Source organism: Lepidochelys kempii, chromosome 2 (assembly GCF_965140265.1).
Source record: "Lepidochelys kempii isolate rLepKem1 chromosome 2, rLepKem1.hap2, whole genome shotgun sequence".
In the NCBI taxonomy this organism is placed as follows: domain Eukaryota; kingdom Metazoa; phylum Chordata; order Testudines; family Cheloniidae; genus Lepidochelys; species Lepidochelys kempii.
The window spans coordinates 248,934,433-248,957,463 of NC_133257.1; the positions used below are offsets into that span (position 1 = coordinate 248,934,433).

At 39.0% G+C, this 23,031-nt stretch overlaps 1 protein-coding gene across 4 annotated transcripts in view; it reads left to right on the plus strand.

Moving 5' to 3' along the window:
* ESYT2 (extended synaptotagmin 2) overlaps nucleotides 1–23,031 on the plus strand; it is a 130,286-nt gene that overhangs the window by 16,707 nt on the left and 90,548 nt on the right. For all 4 annotated transcript variants that reach the window (XM_073334532.1, XM_073334533.1, XM_073334534.1 and 1 more), the window contains one exon: nucleotides 22,252–22,293. In XM_073334532.1, coding sequence (XP_073190633.1) covers nucleotides 22,252–22,293 — 42 coding nt within the window. The remainder of the gene's footprint in view (nucleotides 1–22,251; nucleotides 22,294–23,031) is intronic.

The window sequence follows — 23,031 nt, forward strand, 5'->3', positions numbered from 1 at the left end:
AGAAAGTAAATAAGGAAGTGTTATTTACTCCTTCTTATTACAAGAATTAGGGGTCACCAAATGAAATTAATAGGCAGCAGATTTAAAACCAACAAAAGGAAGTATTTTTTCACACAACGCACAGTCAACCTGTGGAACTCCTTGCCAGAGGATGTTGTGAAGGCCAAGTCTATAACAGGGTTCAAAAAAGAACTAGATAAGTTCATGGAGAATAGGTCCATCAATGGCTATTAGCCAGGATGGGCAAGGATGGTGTCCCTAGCCTCTGTTTGCCAGAAGCTGGGAATGGACGACGGGACGGATCACTTGATGATTACCTGTTCTGTTCATTCCCTCTGGAGCACCTGGCATTGGCCACTGTCAGAAGACAGGATGGTGGGCTAGATGGACCTTTGGTCTGACCCAGTATAGCCATTCTTATATGCTTATGAAGAGCATAAAAAACGGGCTTTAATGTTAGAAATAGCAATGAGGTGTTTAAAAAAATCTTATACGCAAAATACGACATTAAACCAACATATAAACTGCTTGGTAGGCCACTCTTAAGGCTGGTCACAAGAGTTACTGTCTTGCTGTTCAACTCCATTGTTTGGCCATAGATATCTTGAATGGCCCAATGATCACCCTTCCTTTTCTCCAGTAATATTGCACTGGAATTTGCGTGGACTGAGTTTTTGATCCTTGATGTTCTCTTCCTCCAATTATTCTTCAAGCAATGATGAGTTGCAATATACCTGCTTGATTTGATAACCAAACTGGCAGCAGTATCTTCTAGGTTATCCAATTTTGGGGAAGTGGGCATAGGGGTGTTTGGAACTGACCTCAGTTTCCAATGGATTATTCTGTTGTAACATCTCAAGGTTTCCCTAGCGCTTGGCTACTGCACCGTATATTCCATCATAATTAAATTTTGTGTCTTTAGTTTTGTCAGTGTTCTGGTCCACAGAAGATGTAATAAGAAGGTTTAACTTAAAAGGAAATTGTGTTCCAATGATTCCTGTTTACTTTTGTAAGGTACTAAGGGTAAAAAAGTTAAAACCGCAAAGTAAGCCATATAGGTAAGATGTTTTAAGAACACAAAATAGAGATGGTAGGTAAGAGAAATTGACTTCTTTTATATCTTTTCCCCCAGGCCTGTTTTCCTATTATTTTTTGGCACAATAACCAGTCTTCTTGAATGTCTGTGAAGGGTATAACATACCTTTGGCTCAGTTTAAATACTAAGACCTCATTGACACTGTTTTTAGCTACCTCTGTAGCTGTACCAATGCCTATCCATTATGTAAACACAATTTCACACTGCATTGGTGTAAATTGTCTGTAGGCTGCACCAGTGCTTTACTTGCTTTTGTGCAATAAAATTCTTGGAATTGTTTTTCTTGATGTAATACATACGGACAGTGCCTTTATGATATGCTATAGCATTTTTTTTTCTTTTTTCTTTTGGTGTCTCACTTATGGTGACCCTTGCAGATTAAAATATTAAATTGAAAATAATCCATACCTGAGTTCCAAATATCACTTTTGATTGTTTATTTTGGTTGGTTTACTATTTGTGCATTGTTTCATCCCGAGGAATGATGATAGACTACTCAGTATTACTTTCTGGATCTCCTATGTTAGACCCATGTTGCTGGGCTGTCAACACCATAGAGTGTTTCCATAAAAGTTTCAGAGGAACTAAACCAAAGTTCATTAAAATGTTTTTGGTATGTCTTGTAAAATATTGTAACACAAATATTAGCTCTAAATTCACTGACTACATCCTTTTAAGATGGTTACAATACATCTGGATTTATATCAGATGAAGTGCACAGCACTCAGAGTAAACATGTGAAACTGTAGAACTGCACTGTTAATCTGGTTCAGGCAAAAAACATGGTTGTGCAGACTTGCATAATTGTATTCAATCTGAATACAAGAACTGAAACAGCCAGATTGTTCTGTGTGTTGTTTTTTACATGGCAGATTCCTATATTTGTACACATTCAGGAACAGGGGGGGAAAAAACGCCACACGCAACTCTGACTCCTTCTAGAAAAGAAAAAAAATGTGGAACTAAAATATGCATGCTAAACAATCACTCCTTTTTTGCCACTGCATCCTCCTCTATCTTCTGTCTATTCTCAAAGCATGAACTTGTCTTCTCACAAGTCAAGCATGTTTTCTTGGGCAATATGAATAGTAAAATTTTTATCTGTGTTCTACAGATCCAGGAAGGCTTCTACAAATATAACAACATCAAATTTACAAAACTTACTTTGAATTTCTGTAAGGTGTTTTTTGTGGTTTGTTTTGAATTAATTCCTGTATAAATCTCATCTAAGAGCCAGGAACTGACAGACTACTTAGAGGTTTTAAGATTTTATTTGAAAAATGAAATGACAATTGACTATGACAGTAAAGACCAAGTGGTTATCGTGCTGCTTTTAAGTGCTTTGCCAGTTCCCTCATGTAGCCAGCTCTGCCAGTGTATTTTCAGTGTTGAGATACCACAGTAATAGGTATTTGACAAATATCAAAGCTAGAGTGTGCTGTGTTGTTGATTAACAACAGTCTTGGTATTCAAGTTCTGTAGCTTTCCTTTTAGTTGCCAAGTTGTGGAGGATCTAGAGGTAGATCAGCATAAACTACAGAGGCACCACACAATTCACTATTTTACTTTGGATGCACTAGATAAGATGATGAGCCAAAGATGACTAACACATGCTCATTAATCTACTGTGACACGTAGCCTGTAGTTCTATAGGTATTAATTCCAATTTTTGTTACCTTTATGCCATGCTACACGTTTCTCTTCCCACACTCCCCTTGCCCTCTGCTGAATGTGCTCATAATCTGATACAGGTATTAGAAATGAGTAACAAAAATTCTTGCTTTACCTGTATGTCAGAGGTTGGATACAAAACTCGTAGCCAAAAAACTGCGATTAGCATGCCATACTGAGTAGAGCTTTGCAGGTGATCCTTGAGGTGACATGGAATATATCCATTATTGTTGTTGAGTTTTTTAACCTAGTCTACTCACTTTTCATCAGCTGTGCATGGTGGTGGTAAAGATTTTAAATGACAGATTTGAATTCCGAGGTTGCTCAGTTCAAAAATGCCTGACACAATTTCTGATGTAACTGACCACTTAAAAGAATAATGAATCTTTTGCCTTTACTTCCAGATCTGGATGAACAATGCTGACTTAAAATACTTTTAAATTCAGAATCTTCCACTCCCTGTAAACCCACAGGACTGATTAAGCTTAGTGCATTTTTACTCTCTTGACAGGCTCCAGATGGAGTAATCATAGTTTTGGATTTTGGCAGGTCTGCCAATAGCAGGAAGATGAGTGTGAGATTCCAGTGGCTTGTAATGCCATAAAACTCCAATGTACTGTGTATATTGATGTTTTATTTCATTCTAGAATTACTACATCCAATGAACTCATGAGTACTTCTAAAATCTATTCCTATGAAATTCCCTAGAGAAATAGAAGGCCTGTGACTTTGTCTAATTTCAACAAGAATCAATCATAGTTTGTTTCTGTTTGGTAGGGGATTAATCCAGATATGGCACAGGCTACTCTTTATAGTACCCTATTACTATTGCAGTTGGATTTCAGACTTTGGAAGAAATCACTGAGGCTAGTCTGTGGTAGTGAAGTGAGGGGCATCTGCTAACCGGTAGAGTTTTTTTCTGGCAGAATCTCTGCTGGAAGTTATGATAGTTAGAGTAGTGACTTGCTAGGTCTCAAAGGCAACCCAGCTCATTACGTAGGATTGTCAAGGTTATAGATTAGCATGGATATATTGAAATTGTATGGTTGGGACTAGAACTTCCTTCAGTTCTTAGGGTCATTGAGTTGGAGACTACACTCCATCTCTGTGCAGCTGCTAATCATTCCCTTCCCTGGAGATAATGCTTTGGGAACATTGCAACCACATGGAATTTTCTGATTAACTTTATACTATTGCATGCTTTGCTTTTTACTTGAAAGGGGGAAAGTGTTGATTTACGGGGTATAAGAAAAGAGAATTCTAATCCAGTTCTCACCTATTTGACCAATAAAAATATGAAGGTTTAATACAACTCTTAGGATGTACATGAGTGCCATCATGGGATTAATGTTAAATAGTTTTGAAACTGTTTTACATTGGTAGAGAAAATGATGGCTTTCTGCTTTTCTTCATGCCTGATTTCTAGGACTGTCATTAGTTCTGACTTTCATGGCTAGCTCCTAGGAAATGCAACTTCTGTGCTGACCCCTGGGCCATATCATAGAGTGCTAGCCTATGGCAGGACTGTTCTTGCCAACCAAAGTCTCCTTATCTCCCTGTGGACCAAGACTCAGCAGAGCTCTTCTTGTTCTCCATAGATCTAGGTGTGTTATCTTGAGTAAGCAGCGTATGCTTGGCATAAGGCTAGTAATGGTACCACTTTATGCAAAAGAGTGATTGGCTGTGACTCCAAAGACACCACAAACCTAAACCATTTCCTGGCCTGCCTGGCTCAGTCCTTGCTTGGCTGCAAGCCCAGGAAAAGTAGGGACTGTTAATGGCCAAACTGTTTTTTCCAGTAGTTGTTGTCTTGTCTTAAGGGCACCTTGTCTCAATACTGTAACAAAAATCTAAAACAAATGTGTCTTCCTTTTGGGAGTGGGCAAAAAGCCCTCTACCCCAATTTTATTTAAATGAGAATTTTATATTGCAAAAAATGTACCTCTCAACAAATTGCTTGGAATTGTACCATCAGTGTGAAAAAACCGCAAATCTCTAAATTAAAAAATTAAGGGTCACTATATGATTGGTGAAAACTCTCTTGTATCTTTCTGAAAGTTTTAAGATGTGACTCTTCAGTGAGAACAACGTATGCTGGAGACGCCTTTGCTATTATTAGTGAAGGTTGAGTTGAGATCTTCTTAAAGCAGGGCCTAAATATCTTAAGTATAAAGAGTGTAGTGTATCCTTCCACAATTTTACAGTGCTCACTCTTCAAGAATGCAGAATAGACTTTGAAGTAAATCTGTAAATTTGAATTATAAGCATTTTAAAACGACTCTTCTAAACATTTTTTGTGGTTCAGACTTCTTTGGTTTGATTACTCTAGCAAACAAGTCAACCTTTTTTAAAACTGACTGACTTGGAGTTATACGATCTGCAAGATCACTAGGGAATAGAGTGAAACCACATATTTTAGGGAAAAGAATAGCAGTGAAATTGGAATTCATTTAAGTTTTGTTTGTCTTGTTCTTTTATACATATCCTTGGGCTCTTTCTTATTGTCTAAACTTGGAGACTAGTTCCAGTGCCACCATTAACTTATCCTTTTATGGTGTTAAAAGCATGAGGTTTTTTTCCTCACCTTAGCACAGTAGACAAAAATAGAAGGTGGGATTTCAGAAGTGCCTAAGTAATTTAGTAAAAACAACAACGAGTACTTGTGGCACCTTAGAGACTAACAAATTTATTTGGGCGTAAGCTTTCGTGGGCTAAAACCCACTTCAAGGCCTTCAGACCTGTTGTCCATTTCTGATAGGGGGAAAGAGGGATAGATCTAATTTCAAAAGCTGTTGCAGCCAAATATCAAGCTTAAGAAAATGTCAAATGGAGTTGACCAATTACTGAACACATTTCAGAGCATGATCTTTCACCAGTGCTTGCACTGACTTTGACGCAGGTTGCTCGTGTAGGCATGAAACAATAGCACATTCGTTTGTCTGGATCAAAAATGTGCATTTACCTTGTATAGATCTGTGCGAGATGTTTTGTGGCTGCTCTTATGATTTGCTGGATTGACAGAGTGAAGATAACATAGAATAATGACTAAAATTAATGCTAGTAGAACGTATTTGGCTTTTTGTGTGGTTTAATACTAAGTATGTGTCTCCACCCGCACACATCTTGCCCTGGTCTACACTACAAACTTATGTTGGTATAACTATGTCATTCAAAATCCACACCCTTGAGCAACTCGGTTATATGGACCGAACTCCCAGTGTAGACAGCGCTATATTGACTGGAAGGCTTATCCCATTGACATAGCTACTGCCTCTCAGGGAGGTGGAGTACCTACGCTGATAGGAGAAGATCTCCTGCCAACTTAGGTAGCATCTTCGCTAAGCATTACAGTGGTGAAGCTGCACTTCTGCCACACTATAAATGTAGACAAGTCCCTTGTCTCTTAGGCACAAACCTGATTTAGAGGACGCTTTTTTAAAAGGCATTATTTTTGAAGGAAAATGTTATCCAAACATCCATCATGCTTGGGTTGTGTTGCAATTTACAAATCAATGCAGGACTCTTCATTTTTAAACTTGTTTCCTACTACTGCTGTTTTCTCATTTTATATTAATTCCATTAGAGTAGAAATTAAATTCATTCAGTTAAATTTGTTTTAATTCCTACATTAAAAGCTACATTAAACTGGAATTAAGGTTGAGTACACATCTGTAAATTACAGATAAAACATTACAAGCATGTTGCAGTTATCTCAAAACCAAACATTACAAATCCAGGTAACACAGAGTTAAGGCAAATCTCAAGGAAATCCAAATATATTAAGGTATGGAAATGGAAGGCACCCAAACTCTGCTCTGTGCAGTAACAATATCATTATAATTAACCTAGCTGTTTGTAGTCAGATTAGATTACATTGATTTTTCAAAGATACATTAGACTTTTTCATATCTTTTTTTTTTCCCCTAAGTGTGCCACTACAGGATAGAGTTTGGGTGCTTAAGTGCATTTCCATATATTAACACTTTGAGGATAATCAGTACTATACCAGGCAGTGAACATGGGAATCTTTTAAAGAGCAGTTAACGGACCATGAACTCAGTGTATAAGGCCCAATGGGTACCAGGTATTTTTATTATAAATCCAAGGGCCAAATAAACAAGTCTGTCAAAAATAGCATACATGTATATACAGGTTTGCCTCCTTCCACTTGCACTGGCAAAATAGAGAGAAGACTTGAGTGGCAAGGTTGAGCTCATGCTGGTTAGCACTAAATGAATCACTTCAGATCTCAAAGTGAAGACCATATCCTGTTTGGCAACTAACACCATTTTCATTCTTTACAAATCGTGTGTGTGTGTGTGAGAATTTCTACAAATTTGACTGGATTTTCTTTGCCCTGAATTTGTTAGCTCCTATGCTCCAGCCCTCTTCTCCTTCCTTCTCCCTCCATCGTTTCCCCTGGGCTTCGCTCCACACCTTCCCCTCTTATCGTCTTCTTCCTTGCTCTGTCCCCATACCTCCCTTCCCTTCTAAGTTCCCTCTGCCATTCAAAAACAGACAAATAAACAAAACTGTAATGTGATGTTTGCTGCCATCACATGCACTCTTCTTGTGCATTATACCCCTTCCCAACTCTTGTCTATTTAGACTGTAAGCTCTTTTGGGCAGGATTGGTCTGTTAGTCTGTATTTGTACAGTGCCTGGCATAATGGGGCCCTGCTCTTGGTTGGTCCTTAGCCACTACTATAATAAAATGCTTGATTAATAATAACTACCTGTTATTAAGTTTGCCTGACACTTCCCATTCTGTGACCTTGTTTTCAGTTTGCTTATACTTTCCTACTTTTTTTTGGAAACTCTCAGCCAAAATTGTTCAGCAATTTCCTAGAATGACGCTAGGGAAAAACACATTGTTTTGTTCATGGTTTTTAAAAAGTATTGACTTTTTATTTGAAAAGTTCTAGGGCTTTAGAGCAAGTACTTGAAATTTGGAAGGTGGGTGGGTGGGTGGGGGTGGCGGTGGCCTGTGTGTCAAGGATGTGCCTTTTGCTATCCCTGTAAAAATCTGCCCAGTTTTGGCCTGTTATAAGCCTTTGAAAAAATATAATTCACACATACTCAGTAGAGATGTAGATTTGAGCAGCTAAATTCCCTGAAGATTCCATTTGCACTGGGCATGCTGAAGCCCAGAGTTGAGCAGGACTTTTCCTGGGCTGTTGAGGTTTGTGCTGTACAGTATCTGGGTGCCTGAACCAAGAGCAGGGAGTCTCTCTCCTATGCTGTCAATACACCCTTGCTGGGTCCCAAGTTTGGGAGAGAGGAATTTGCTTGATTCAAGTGTAGAGGGGAGAAGAGCTGGACCTAAAGCGGTAAAAGTAGATTGAGAGGAGGGTACCATAACTCATTCCCCTTGTGCATATGCATTATTATAATCTTTAGTTACATGATCACATACTCCCCCCTGCCCTCACAGGAATTGCTGGTTCATTCAGTGCACAAGATGGGCTCTGGGGATGAATCAGGGTTGTGTAGTGAAGGAGGTTGTTGCTTCACCTTCCAACTTCTGCAACAAATGTATAGCAAATGAGGCAGGGAATTGCAGGAAGAGTGAGGAGGATCTGATGGCTAAAACTATTGAATGATGCCTTGAATAATTGGATTCTGTCTCTGCCTGTGCCACAGAGTTCCTCTCTGATGCTGGACAAGTCACTTAAACCAAAATTTTCACAGGTGGTCACTAGTTGTGTGTTCCTTATTTTCTGGGTGCCTGACTTAAGACCTTGAACTCTGATTTGTAGAAGTACTAAGCTTTCACAACTGCAGTTGAAGTCAATGGCAGCTAATGCTTTGAACTAATAAAGTGCTTAGTCCTCTGAAAAATCAAGTCCTAGGTGTCTCAAACTGGGCACCTAAAATTAGTGGATAATTAATTGACTTTAATCTCTTTGTGCCTCAGTTCCTCATCCATAAAATGGGGATACTGATAGTCACTTGTTCTGGAGGGGTGTTGTGAGATTAATGTTTGTGAAGTACTCAGATGCAACAGTGATAAGCATCACAGAAAGGCCTATAAGGAAATAATAATTCTGTCTTCAGAGCAGGATTTGAATAATGTGCTGTAAATAAGACCTACAGGCACACATTGAACAGTGAGGAGAAAACAAAATATTGAATAGCTGATCTTTAAGTACTGTCCATACTGTGTACTGAATGAAGTATAGTATGTGATTAAAGACTATCATAATGTATATGGAAAAGGGGGCTTAATTAAGGTTGCACAGACAACCTTAATTCTGGAATTTACTAACTTTTGAGTGGTTGATTTGGCGCCTTAATGTTCTTTTAACATGGTGTATATGTTTGTGGGTGTGTGTACAAAGTGGCATAGTATTAAAATATTACCAAAGACTTAAGTTCTAGGCTACTCCACAGAAATGTTGGCATGCTGTGAAGTGGGGGAAGGAGGGGAAATAAGTTCATCCTCTCATTTCCTCCGTGTAATAGACTGAACAGGAAATTGCTGTTACTGTTTCCTGAGTTAAGATTGTCTGAGTAACATCAGTCTATGGAAGGGATCTGATAAAGTTTGAAATAAGTGCTATTTCTGATCAGAAGATCTCTGGAAGGTGTCATGTAGCCTGATCAAATTCTTCATTAAGCAGAAGAAATTTGCTCTAGATTGTACCATTTTGCAAATACTTTTACAAATAGACAGACTATTATTACCTTTTTGACCAAGGATGCAATAAAATTGATGGAAATAATTCCAACCTTTCTGGGTAACTAAACTGAAATTCCAGGTGTATTAGTGGCACAAATTTTGTATTGGCAAAAGGTACCAGAATGTCAGCCCTGCAGAGAGCAGTGCTCTCTGACTCCACAAAACAGATGAAGCAGGTTAGTGGCAGTAGTAGCGTCCTCACCTTCCCCAAGCAGTGTACCTCAACCTTGCTATGTAGTGATCTACCGCTAAATGGGAAGATAATTTATTCCCCATGTTCATTCAATTTTTAGTGTCTCCTGAGACTGCCAAAGCAAGCAAATTTTAGTTGACTTTTAATGATGCTGATTATAAATGCATATATTCTGGGCTGAGCATAGGAGAAGCAGAAACACATTACCTACTGCCTGAGTTTAACCAGCTTTTCAGACTGATTGGAAGGGGAAGCAGGGTCAACCCAGGCAGCAAGGAAAGATGGGAGAGGATGCAGTCTGAGACCAGCACCTGTGTAGCTGGCTGTGTGCATGCTTTCTTTCCATTGTATGGATTTGGCTGCTAGTAACCAGTGTGGCAAAAGCCAGGATACCCAGTATGGCTTTAGAGCTAGTTGTTCTGCTATCAACTGGATCTTTACTTCGAAACCGTTTTTTAAGGAGATGTCTGAATTTAATAAATGTGCAGCACTTTTTATAGACTTACATGAGGCCTTGCATTGAGTAAGTTTGTGGGATCTGATGAAATAACTCAGTGCCCCTGCCATGATAGTGTCATCAATAGAAGAGCTCTATAATGGAATGGAAAACTGTGTTTGAGTTAATGATAAATACATGGAATGGTTTCCTGTTTTCTTGGGAATTTGTCAAGAGTGCGTCCCATCACCGTTGTGCAATGTCGGCATGGACTGGTGGATGGATAAGCTTGAAGAAGCAGCTGTTAGTGATTTTGCTTTTGAGATCTCAAGTACATCAAAGGTACTGTCTTGCTGGCTCAGTTTGGTGAATCACTGCAGCTGATTGCTTCTTGCCCAACTAGATCGTCTGAGTGCATTAGTCAGTTTGTTAATCCAGATGAAATTAAGTTGCTGGCTCTTACCATTAAGTAGCCTCCAACTTCACATTACAAACAGCTCAGTATGAACCTATCCAGATCCAATATAGAGCAGATGGCAACTGTCAAACGTTTGGGAAGATTCATAGATAGTGCTGGAGGATGCTCGAAAGATGTGTACATTCATATCGAGGCAGCAACTGTTGCCATATCCCAGGCCCTTCAGCGGGTGGAGACATTGTGACATCAGGCTTATCATGGAGCTGTGGGTCTGAAGTACCTGAGTTATACTAACTCTGTTTCAGAGTAGCAGCCGTGTTAGTCTGTATCCGCAAAAAGAAAAGGAGTACTTGTGGTGCCACAAGTACTCCTTTTCTTTTTACTTACTCTGTTGTATAGTAGTGAAACATGGATGCTGAGGAAGTCTGAAAAGCAGTAGATTGACGTTTTTGATTCTCATGGTCGTTGTGAGCTGCATCATAGTGAGTGGCAAGACAAGATCAGCAATGACTATATTCCAACCTGAACCCAGCAACTGTCTGTATCAGCACTGGTATGGTTTTGTTGGCCTTCTTAGTATGGGCTTGTTGTTGTTAGGATGGAAGACCAGTGAATTAGGAAGTTACCAAGGAATGCTGCTACACAGTTGGTGATCAGATGGCTGCCAAAAGCTAAGATCACCAATTGCACATGCAGACTGAACATTCAGCCAGACTGTCTTAATGACCTACCTAGAGATTGATTGCATTGGTACTCGATTTGCAAGGGGCTATGACCCTTTGAGTCTTGATGGTTATGAGCTAGTGCAGGAGGAGAGAATGTAAGACAGCATGTGGGTGAGGTAGGACATAGGCCTTGTCTACACTACGGAGTTTTGTCAACAAAAGTTATGCTGACCTACAGCCACTGCTTCAATTAAACCGCTGTTGCATGCCCACGCTATGCTCCTTGTGTTGGCAGAGCGCATCCACACAGAGAGCAGTGCACTGTGGGTAGCAATTCCACTGTGCAACTGGCCGCAGGGAGTTTTGGGAAGGGTTTGCAATGCCTCATGGGGCAGGTACAGCACCAAATCATGCAGGTTTCTCAATCCCATCGTTCCCTGGGTATCCTACTAGATTGCCAGCCGCTTTTCAACTGAAGTGTAGGGAGGGGGAGAGAGTGTGTGATAGGGAGTGTGTGTGGGGCGGGGGAGAGACAGACTGTGTTGGGGAGTGTGTGGGAGGGAGTGTGTATGTGAAAGAGACAGTGTGTGTGCTGGGGGAGAATGAGCGTGTCGGAATGTTGTCTCTTTAAATTCAGACAGCAGTCGGAAGTAACCAGTCCCGAGGCAGGGGACACTCCCTGACATCAGCCCCGCCTTCCTCCCCAGCTCTGCACAGCACAGCAGTCTCGCACACGCACACACATCCTATGGATCTCGTCAAGGTGGTTTTATTTTGTTGATAAACATGAGAGTTTTGCCGCCAAAAGTAACATTGTAGTCTGTACGTCGACACTGTACACTGTGTAGTGTAGACAAGGCCATACTTTTGCAATATTTCTTAAATGTATGCTTGTCCTGCAAAGTGATACACTTGAGACGTGTGTGAACGTAGAATAATTTAAAGTTAGACTGGACAAAGCACTAGACTAGAGGGACTCTGTTATTCACTGGTTGAATTACTTACGCTAGTTGGTCTCATCTCTAATTTCTGATTTGGGCTTGAAAAAAAACCAATTTGAAACATGTTACTTTTGCACTGCCTAATAAAACTAGAACTTTATACTAATAGGGCTTATAGTTGATCAGAGAGTCACAACTATTGATCGGCTTTTCAATGCTTTCATTTGGAAACAGGACCAGATATTCTTTCAGATTTTGTGTTTTTAAGATGCTGTATCGTTAGCAGCAATTAAATGCTGTGCAGAAGAGTTGAAAATGGGTAAAATAAAAACAGCTTTAGACATACTTTAAATGGCTTAAGTTTTGAAAGTACTGTGTTTTGGATTAACATGCCAAATGTAGTTAAACTCTATATTATGCTTATTGCTATGATTTATTGTATGAATTCTTCTCCAGAATTCCTTCTGAGATAGATACATTCTCTTGGACTGTAGCCTCACATGAGGCTGTTTCAGATATGAGACTACTTTTTGTGACTTGGAAAGCAGTAGTCTAAAATTGCTTGAATTGGATACCAGCCTTATATAGACAACCTCTAAGTCATTTTACTTTTTTATTTTCAATCTTACTGTTTTCCAGGGCAGTTCTATTTTCTTTCTTATCGGACGATGTTTTTCTGTAGACTTCCTCATAAAAATCAGAGTTGATGAAAATCTGATGGAATGTTTTTACATCAGAAAATGCAGATTTGTTGAAAAAGAAACATTTTATGGAAATGGGTTTTTGATTAAATTTCATTTTTAAAAAGGAACTGAGCCTTCTAATAAGAATATTTCAACCTTTGATTTTCCATTTTGAAATGACTTTTTGTTTCAATTTTATGTGATACAACACAATATAGAAAAGTCAAAATCAGGACATAACATTTTGATAATCCCCAAACTAAGTTTTTCTGGAATTCTTTTTCACTGGAAACTTCAGCATTTTTGTTTTGGTTCCTTTTTTTCAAGTGGGGGGGGGAATTAAATTGCAGGTTCTGATTTCCATCCAGCTCTAATAAAAAGCTTGTGTACAGTTTTATTTAATGTCTCTAATGCTTCATATGGGAAATTCTATTTAGGCATAATTATTTTATATCATGTATCTTCTGTCTCTAAATATTAAGGACAATTGGGTAACAGTCCATTTTATGTCCCTTGGTTGTTCTGTAGTGTTTCTCATTATGCAGTCCACCACCAATAAAAAGATGATGGGAGACATAACACATTTGGTCTGAGGCCAGTATTAACTTTAAATGGCTTAGTCAATTCACTGTTATGTGTTCCTAAGCATTTCACATTTTTTTTATAGAAGCTCAGAATGATGATCACAAATTTCTGAGCAATTCCACAGTGGTGTAGCAACTTCAATAAAATTGTTCTATCTGTTGTATCAAAGGCTTTCATAGAAGGGTCATACAGTGGACTTTCATGTAGAAGTTTGAAGATGACCTCAACTTGGTATGACATACCCACAGAGACATGCAAGCCAAAACAAACCTCATACTTATAATATTGCAGACCTGAAGTTCAATATGAGAACTTAGAGATTTTCATTCATTGTGGGAAAACCGGGAGAAGTGGTGCATGAAGTGGGCCTGTTGCTGAGAGTGCAATGATTAATTCCCTGGACAGTGTCTGAAAGCTGCTTTTGATGTGACTAGAGGCTGCAAACTTTTAAAAAATGGAACATCATTTGTTGATACCTTGGTACTATTCCATAGAGGCCACTAAAAACATGGATTGCTTAGTAGAGTGGCTTCTATGCTGAAGGAATAACAATGGACTAGTCCCTTTGATGAGCAATTTACATTGCTTCCTGTGAGCTAGTTTAGTGTAATAGGTAGACTAGACATTTTCCAGTATCTTAATTCTATCGCTGTCTTATTCTAAACTGTATTGGACTTAAATCTGATTTGGGGGCTGCTAAAGTCAATGTAAGTGGCCAGTACCGGTTTTTTTTGTTTTGTTTTTGAATGCCTTTGATGAATGCCAGGACAAGACAATTATGGTTGCACCCAGTAAAGCTATCTCAAGGGTTCTTAGCTAGTCTACTTCCCTTCCTAACAACACACACGGGGTTTTATACCCAGTTTGGATATGGCTGTGCAGAGGCTAATAACTTGACATGTTTAGGACTACTGTACAGACAAATCCATGCAGAAGAAAAGAGGCTAGACAGAAGCATAGTGAGATTAACCAAGTGGTAATGGAAAAATTAGTTGAATGTTAACTTTACCAACAGGTGCCAGTATGGATAATTTTCCTTGCAGTATTTTTTTTTTGAGCCCTAATTATTATGTAAAACAATTTCACCCTATCACTCTAGTATACTGTTTTAGTGTTGGCAACAGGCAGGGGTGAAAGTAAAGTTGAACTCCTACCGGTACAGGTGCCAGCTCTTCCCCTGCTTCCCCGCCACCCAGGAAAGGGCAGGGCTCAAGCGGAAAGGGCGGGGCTGGGGGTCAGCATCCTCCAGCCAGCCCATCCGCATTGCCTGGCCCATGCTGCCTGGGGCTCCGGCGGTGATTTAAAGGAACTGAGGCACCGGCCACTGCTGTGGTAGCGCAGCCCCGGGGCAGTTGCTCCTTTTGCCCGCCCCCCCCCTCCCCCGGTTGGAGGCCCGGGGTGGAGGAGGGGGCAAAAGGGGCAATGACGTTAAAGCGCTGTCACGGCAGCGCTTTAAGTAGGGTCAGCACTTTAAAGTCAGTTGGGTCCAGTCCGGTACTAGCAGCCACTTTTTACCAGTATGCCGTTCCGGCCTGTACCACCTTACTTTCACCCCTGGCAACAGGAAATATCTTGTGAATTTTCCCTTGTAATCTAAAGCGTTCCTTCCCACTTTGGCTAGCTCTACAGTAACCAGTTGGTATATTGCTATTTAAACTCCACTTACTGTGCTTCCAGCTCTTTATTCATACCAGGATTATTTTCCTTTCAAGTTCCCCTAATTAGTTTACAGTGAAAGCTGCATGAGCTAAAGCAAACTGTAACAAATTAGCTTGGCAGTTATAGTTTAAAGGAGCACTTAGTTTCATCTCAGAATTTAGGTTTTTCAGAGAAAGCAGGATGGGTTAGGATGGGAGAGATGCAAAATCTAATATGAAGGAAAAGACTTTTGTGAACTGAACTGAAAATCTGTTTAAGAACGGTTCCTTGCAATATTGTGATTCTAAGTTCAATTGCATTGTGTTGGTGCATGAGAACCAAAAGACTAAATATATCCATCTAGTTTCATTTCTTTTCTTTCATTTTGAGCATAAAGTAAATGAACAGCATAAATGGGAGAAACTAACTTCAATTTTTGCATTTTTGTAATAGGGGTGTTAACACAAATCAGCATCAATGTATATTGATTCTGTTCATTATTTCCTGAAGAAATCTATACTAACCTTTCAAGTTTTGGTCCACTTAGTTGATCTCATGTGATGATGAGATCTCCCTACTAATGATAATAAATATTTTCTAACACCTAGTTTTACTGAGCTGTGAGTACCCTGTGTAGAAAACACTTCCTTGCTTTTCTAGAGAGAAAAGTGTTTTCAGATTCTGCTTGTGTACCAGTCCAGCCTTTAATTATGTTAATTTGTAGAATAGTTTCTCAAATCTTTCAAGTTCTAGAAGAGAATATGCTTCATAATTATAACCTTTTATTATCCTGACTTTAAAGAATTCCTTCATTTAACTGTAATAATATTGTTAAATGGTACCATGATGTTAGTAGCTTTTTTGTAATGCTTTCATTACTTTGATGTGATAAGCAGCAGTGTTATGTAGATCACTGAAAAATATTTGGTTTACAGTAGTTTTGATTTTATGGAATAGACCTGATAGCTGAGAACCATACTTGTGTCTAAACTACTTGAAAAATATAATTGGGTTTTATAAAGTAGGAGAATTATGTAATGCTACATGTTTTGGCTAATATACAGTTTTAAATAAGGCTGATGACAAAGGTAGAAAGATAAGGCACCAGGTGTTTTTTATGACATAGAGCATCAGCAGGCAACCAGTCACCGCACTGCAGCTTATGTTTTAAATCAAGCAGTTTATCTGAGATGTCTCCCTTATGCTGAGTTGTGCAAAACTGTTTCCAGGGGAATGCTACACCTCACTGCTTGCAAAGCTTCTTTGCCTTGTGCTTTCTTTTAGTGACACGTGTGCAGATTTGTGAAACCTCCATTGTTAAAGGAGAGGATATATGTTCCTCTCTCTTTTTGAGGGACTATTATTCTTAGTTATTTGCCACATGCTAGTGGTTACTAATTGTGGGTGATAGTGAAGTGAGCTTTGACAACGTTAACAGCAAATATGCAGCAGGGAGCTGCATTCCTTTCTCTGGGATTTCAAGTTTTGAATTGGTCATGGCAGAAAAAATAGTTCATCCTAAATTCAGGACTTGGCAGGAACTGGCAGTTTCGGGTGCAGGGCACACTGAGAATGAAAAATACAGTCAACAGTTATTCAGGGCTAAGCACAAGTATCTGTATGATAATGTGGACTTACGTATATTTTGAAAAGTGCAGAACTGTGTAACTCCATATTAAGATGTGTCTTTTCAAAATGCTTGAATAAAACATTCTTGAAACTTTTAACATTGAATTTGATTTAGTGTTCAACACTGTCTTTAGGGTGTTGGTAATATTTGCCACAGTATTTCTACATATATTATTCCTTGCTCTCTTTTTAATAATTAAAAATGTCTCCAAGTGGCAAATGTGACTGTACTTATCAAACTTGCATGAACAGTTCAATAAAAAATATGGTATTGTGGAAAACATTTCCTGTTTCTGTATTTAAAAGTCCTTAATATCCCCTTTCTTCATCCACAAAGCCTGACTAGGCAGGCTTTGAATAGGAGTTAACTGCAGGGCTCAGATACCTGCTGCCCTCTCTCAACACAGAACATCGGTGGAGTTGCTTTGTGGATGCTGTGTTGTCAAAGCTGCCAGACCCAGAATCTAGGTCCAAGAAGCTGGTGTTAGTGCCTCTTCTGTTGCAGAAAGAAAGTCTTAGTTTTAAGTTGAGCTAGTGTGTATTGTAAAGATGCAGGCTGTGGAATGGAACAGGGATTTCTGTATAGCCAGTATAAGGGGCACTGTGTGAAAATAATCACTGAAAATGGGCAAGCCTTCTTATTGGGCACAGCACTGCAGTTTTTATCAAGGAAAAATTAGCTCTGCCCACCTGATTCATGTTTAAGGGGGCCTCAAGCAAACAAAGTCTTTATTTACCAATTTATGAACAGTGGTGCTTCAGGGCCATTTAGCCCCAAAGTAACTAAAAATAAAAGCCTGGGTTACACTACAACGTTAGGTCAAAGTAAGTTGCCTTGCGTTGACCTGGCTGTGCATGTATCTACACTCTTTCAAGGCCTCCCTCAGCGGCATAGCTCCACATTGAGCTCTTCTAATAGCCCTTGTGTCTGATTGTTGGAAGTCAGCCAATAGCCACTCCGCATTGACACTTGAGGAAACTTTCCCTCTTTTCCTCACAAGTATTATGCAAGACACAACAGGCAGCTGTAACTATTGAGATCTTCTGTCAGAGATGGCAGACAGCAAGAAGTGCTGTGTGGGATTTTTTTAAAAGGTGCAAAAATTATGGGACATTATGGGTGGCATTATGGGATGGAGGAAGTTGCATGATGGAAACTTGACCCCTTGCTCCCAGTCTCCCTTGCCTGACTCATTTTGCCCTACCATGCTTTGCTAAAATTTCCCCAAAGACAGTGTTCCTGATGATGGTGAGTTGCACACTGGGTTATGTATCCATGGTGCATTGCACTGTGCATCAGCGTAAGCACTCCTGGTGAGTACTTGCAATGCTTGTGCAAGGAGCCAGGTATGTACCTGCAGAAGTGATATAGTAACTATGGTAGCTTTATGCCAATGTAACTTGCATTGACCAAAGTTTGTAGTGTAGATGTGGTCAAAGTGTGATGGGGTCTAGTTTGTAGACCTTCCAACACAGAGTTGCAGAGCATCTAAAATGCAACCAAAACGTCAACTCTTGGCCAGCTTGGGCTGGGACCCCTTCAGAGTTAATAGACTTCATACTCTGGGGATAGGGGAAAATGCAAAAAACGTTGATTCAGAAGGTGCGCCATATGTATGCCATATGTCACTCTGCTTGAACAAAAGTATATTTTTTATGTTCTGAGGACTTAAGGGTAGAATAATAAAGAGAGATCAGGATCTTGAAGGGTGCAGGTATGGAATTAAATTACATACTTTTTTATGCTTAACTTTTAGTGTCTTCTTATGATTAGTAAAGGGACATCTAAAGGATTATATAGTTCCATACATTGTATACGGTTAGTACAAGTATTAAAAACAATGAGACCCTTTTTTATAAGGCATATACAAAGGTGTATGGAATGTGAATATAAGGCAAGTAAGTATTAATCTGAGCCAGAACACACATTTGTACTCTGTTAAGCAAGGCTTAATAGACACATTTTAGTTTAATTTAAGAGAATTTATAAACTAGTTTAATCTTTTGTCTGTTTGGCTTTTCCCCCCTCCTATTTATCTTTCCCACCTATCTAAAGCTATCCTGCATAATTCAGAAGCAACATGCACAGGAGGGAAGTGGGTGTGGGAGAGGCATGTGAAGAGAGCCTGGAAGGAAAGGAGATGGAAATGCTACATGCAATATCAAATTCAAATTTAGTTGAATGTCAGCTGTGTGCTTAGCATTGTTCAAAACACAGAGGTGGCGTGGTCCATGCATTAAGGAGCTTATGCTCCAAATTCTGGATGTCAAACATATATGTGGAGCAGGCCAAATTCCATTTTGCATTATGGTTTGTGGACAAGGTATATATTTAGGATTGCATACACCTCTCAATCCATAATGGATGTCAATGGGATGCTTCCACAAAGATCAACGGTGGAATATGAAATGTATGTAATATCTAGATTAGCCTATTTATTTGGTTACTGCCTTACTGTCATATCAAGCAGCACTCACTGGGAAAATTATGCTCATCTTTAGGAACACTTTTATTTGCCAATTGTTCCTCTTCCTTCCCTATCTTTCTTTTTTCTACTTCTAGTCTTCTACCTTCCACTCCCCATTGTTTTTGTTCTCCCTTACTTGCAGAAGCTCCAAATCCCTGTTCTATGAAAACCCTCATCCTTATTCCATCCGCTCAAATGACCAGTACTTAAGTAGCTAATACTGCCATTTAAAATGTCAACATCCGGTTTTAGAGGTACCACATCAGTGAAACTAATAGGGAATGGGAGAATTCTTGGAGCCATTGTGTCAGTGGGTCTGCAGACTCAGGAAGATAGCATTGCATCAATTTGAGAGGTGAGGGCTGCAACCTTGAGATCTAGAAACTTTTAAAACTTTATATATAGCTTAGATGCTACAGAATCTGAATAGGTAATGTGTGAGCCAAAAAAATACAGAATTTTGTCCAGGATATTTTACACATCTTGTCTCAATGGACAAACTGTACAATTAACACAAATCACAGAAAATTGATTTACTACATAGTAGTGTGGTTATTCACACACACCCTGCCCCAATCCTAGATATTAAATAAAACAGTTGGTACAGTGGTTTATTACTGATAGACATCAGAATAACTTTGTTTTGAGGAAGCATTTTTAATAGGAGATTACAGCACATAATATCTCAAACAAATAGAAGCATGAAGGAAGGAAGCGGGGTTCTGGAACAATTTTTATAGTGGGGGTGCAGTTGAACCGAACTGTAAACCCTGTATATGATGGAAACCACTTCAAGCAAGAGCGTGTGGCAGCACCCACAGCACTGCTAGTTCAAGGTTCCAGCACCTGGAATATGAGTGCAGATATGTCGAAAGGAGAATTGTTCAGCTTTTTACAAACTGTATAAATGATAGCAACATACAGTACATTATCTTATCCATCGATAGTAATCTGATATCTTTCATCAGCAGTGATCAGTAGCAGGTGCTTTGAAGGAAGGCAAAAACCAGTTACTTAACCCCCACTTCCTAAATCTTCCTCCTTTCTTTTTTCTTTTTCTTATACCTTTCAACCCTTCTGAAGGAGCATAGGTTTTGAGAACCCTCACAAGACCAATATTGAATGAAAGTTCTATGTTTAATTATAAGTTCTGATTCAGTGTAAACATGAAACATACACATGTACTATTTTGTTTTGTTGCAAATTCAAAAATGAATATTCCTACTAGATACTTTGTAGAGACATTTAAGTTTTGATTTCCCAGCTGTCTGCCTCTAAGTTAGCCCATCTATTAAATCCTACATTAATAAAATATTATAGTCTAGTACAGAGGAACACAAATATTCATTATTAATATTTTCATGCACTTAAACTCTTTAAGTAGGAAATCTATTTTGAACACATAGCCTTTTAGTGCAAGCCTTGTGGGGGTTCAGAGATTTACTTAAAGAACAAACCTCTTTATACAAAAAGGCAGAAAAATCTACCTATACTTGTAATTCCAGGGTACATATCTGCTAACTGTAATGATTATACTGGACAAATTTCAGTGAGGCATTAAAAAAAGAATTGCTTTTTCTGGAGAACAGGAATTCCCAAAACTTTGATGCGGGGGTCAATATTTGTAACTTTTAAAATGTCAGAACTACATAATTTTTTGTATCAAAACCACGCATGTACATTCACATAACAATAGTTAAAAGAGAGGCAATCAGAGCAATCTCTTCTGCCACCACTTAATTGCAGTATGTGTGGTGTGTTTGGCATCCCCACTCAACATCATGTGTTTCTTCACTCTTCTGGCTCCCAGTAGCTTCTTACAAACTTTTTAAAAATTCAGGAGGTGCTTTGAAAAACTTCCTCATGGAATTTGAACCCACAGTGCTGAACTTCACTTTATAGCAGAATAAACAGTACTTAATCCTGCATTGGTACCTACCAGGACACCCTTCCATAGGACCTCATAAGGAGGGAGAACCCGTCAGGGCTCATGTCATCCCAACAAAGAGGGGAAAACTTTGGGCCTGAGTGTGCGTAAGTGTCCCAACCTCAGAGCCACTGCTTACCCATGTGCTCTGCTACACTGGCTGCCTCTGCTACTTCTTGGGGTGACTTCCAGTCACTCCCCATTGGGGATTCTTACTGGTCACCCTGATGTTCCTGGGAATCTGTAACCTGGAAGTGGGGGCAGGGGAAAGGGTTTATAAATCCTCCCCTTTGGTGCATGACAGCTTCACCCTTCAAGCCAAACAATCAGTCACAAAACTCTTCCACGTCACAAGTAGGCTGAGCGCCCATCACGAGGATGGTGGGGTGTGTGTGTGTGTGCGTGAATTCTTAAAGGGGCCAAGGCTTTTCTTTCCCCTACTGGCCAGACAAAGCCTCCCTACCGCTGAGGCCTGGGGGGAAGAACAGGGAGTGGAGGCAATTTTAGACTGTAAAGTGAGAACAAAGTAAAGAACTAGCAATGTATAAATAAAAATCTTATTTAAATGTCTTGAAATAGCTGTAAAATCACTTAAATTAAAAAAAATCAGTCCATCCTTGTTTCATGGAAGCAATGCAGAGCATGACTGGCATGTATTTAACACCCATAGTTGCTTAATTCTTTTTCAAAAGTAGAAACTGAGATTTGTGTACGATTGTTTTTGCTCCTGATGAGCATACCTCATTCTTTTTCTCTTCAGTTTTTTGAAGTCTTAATAACCACCAGACAAGTCATTTTTCAAAATCATCAGATAGTATTCTGGTGTCTCTCACAAAATACCCAAAAGAGAAGTTACCCTTGTACAGTGTCCTTAAAACTTAGAGGTACGTTGTATTGACTAATCTCGCTGTGGACTTGACTGTTGTATTTATTGGTCTCACACTATCATTTACACTGTGCTAAAACAATACTTCTACACACCTGTACTATGGAGTATACATGAGTGTATATTTACCTGGTTTACAATTTTTTAATTGGCATTTACTTCAACTATTTAACCACGTTTATACATTCTTATTATGAATCTCAGGTCCTTGATAATTATTGGTTCTTTGTACCAGTTCCCGATATTAAATTAATTGATTCTTATATACATTGTATTTTCATTAATTAAGTGTGGTTGTAATAATTGCTTTCTCCCCCCCACCTTTCTCCTTAGGTTCATTTTCCAGATACAGAAAGGGCAGAATGGCTAAATAAGGTAGGATGTTCTTCCAGATAGCTGTGGGATTCGAGGATAAAATATCTATTATCTTTTTATATTTGATGTCTTGGCAGTTGATCAGAGTACAGATCTTTACCCCTCACACTAAATACAGTTTGGGTAAACAAAGGGCCAATCTTTCTTCAGTTGATAATTGTGACGCCATTGTAATGGTACTAAATCATGATCAGCCATTCTTGAACAGAGTGATCCATTTCAATCTGCATTAAAATAATTTCAGTCACACTTATTGACAGTCAACTGCAGATTCTAAGCATAAATTTACCTTGGTCTTGGCTCGTGTCCTAATGTACCATATACAAATAAACCGGTTTTGTATTTGTTTTATAAATGAACAGAACTTTGAAGTTCCATGTGTATAAAATAAAATAAAACACAGAACAATGCACCTTCAGTAGGTGTAGGGTCTTTCATTCAAACTGTATCCCAGAGCAATATTTTAGTAATAGTAAATATTAGAATAGAGAAATTAATATGTATAGTAATGGGCAAAAAAGTTCTCAAACAAGATATGAAAATAGATGGAGAATTAAGACGCTAGTCCAAGAAGGCTCTTCCATGTGGTAGGAAATGCAGAAGGGAGGGCTCTCTTGGCAAACGGCAGAGAGAAGAGTTGTACTGTATTTTAAAAAATCTTTTGCCTTGAAGACTTTCTCCACTGATGCGTGTTGAAACAATACAAATGTGTATGTTTTTAACTGTTCAGTATAATCT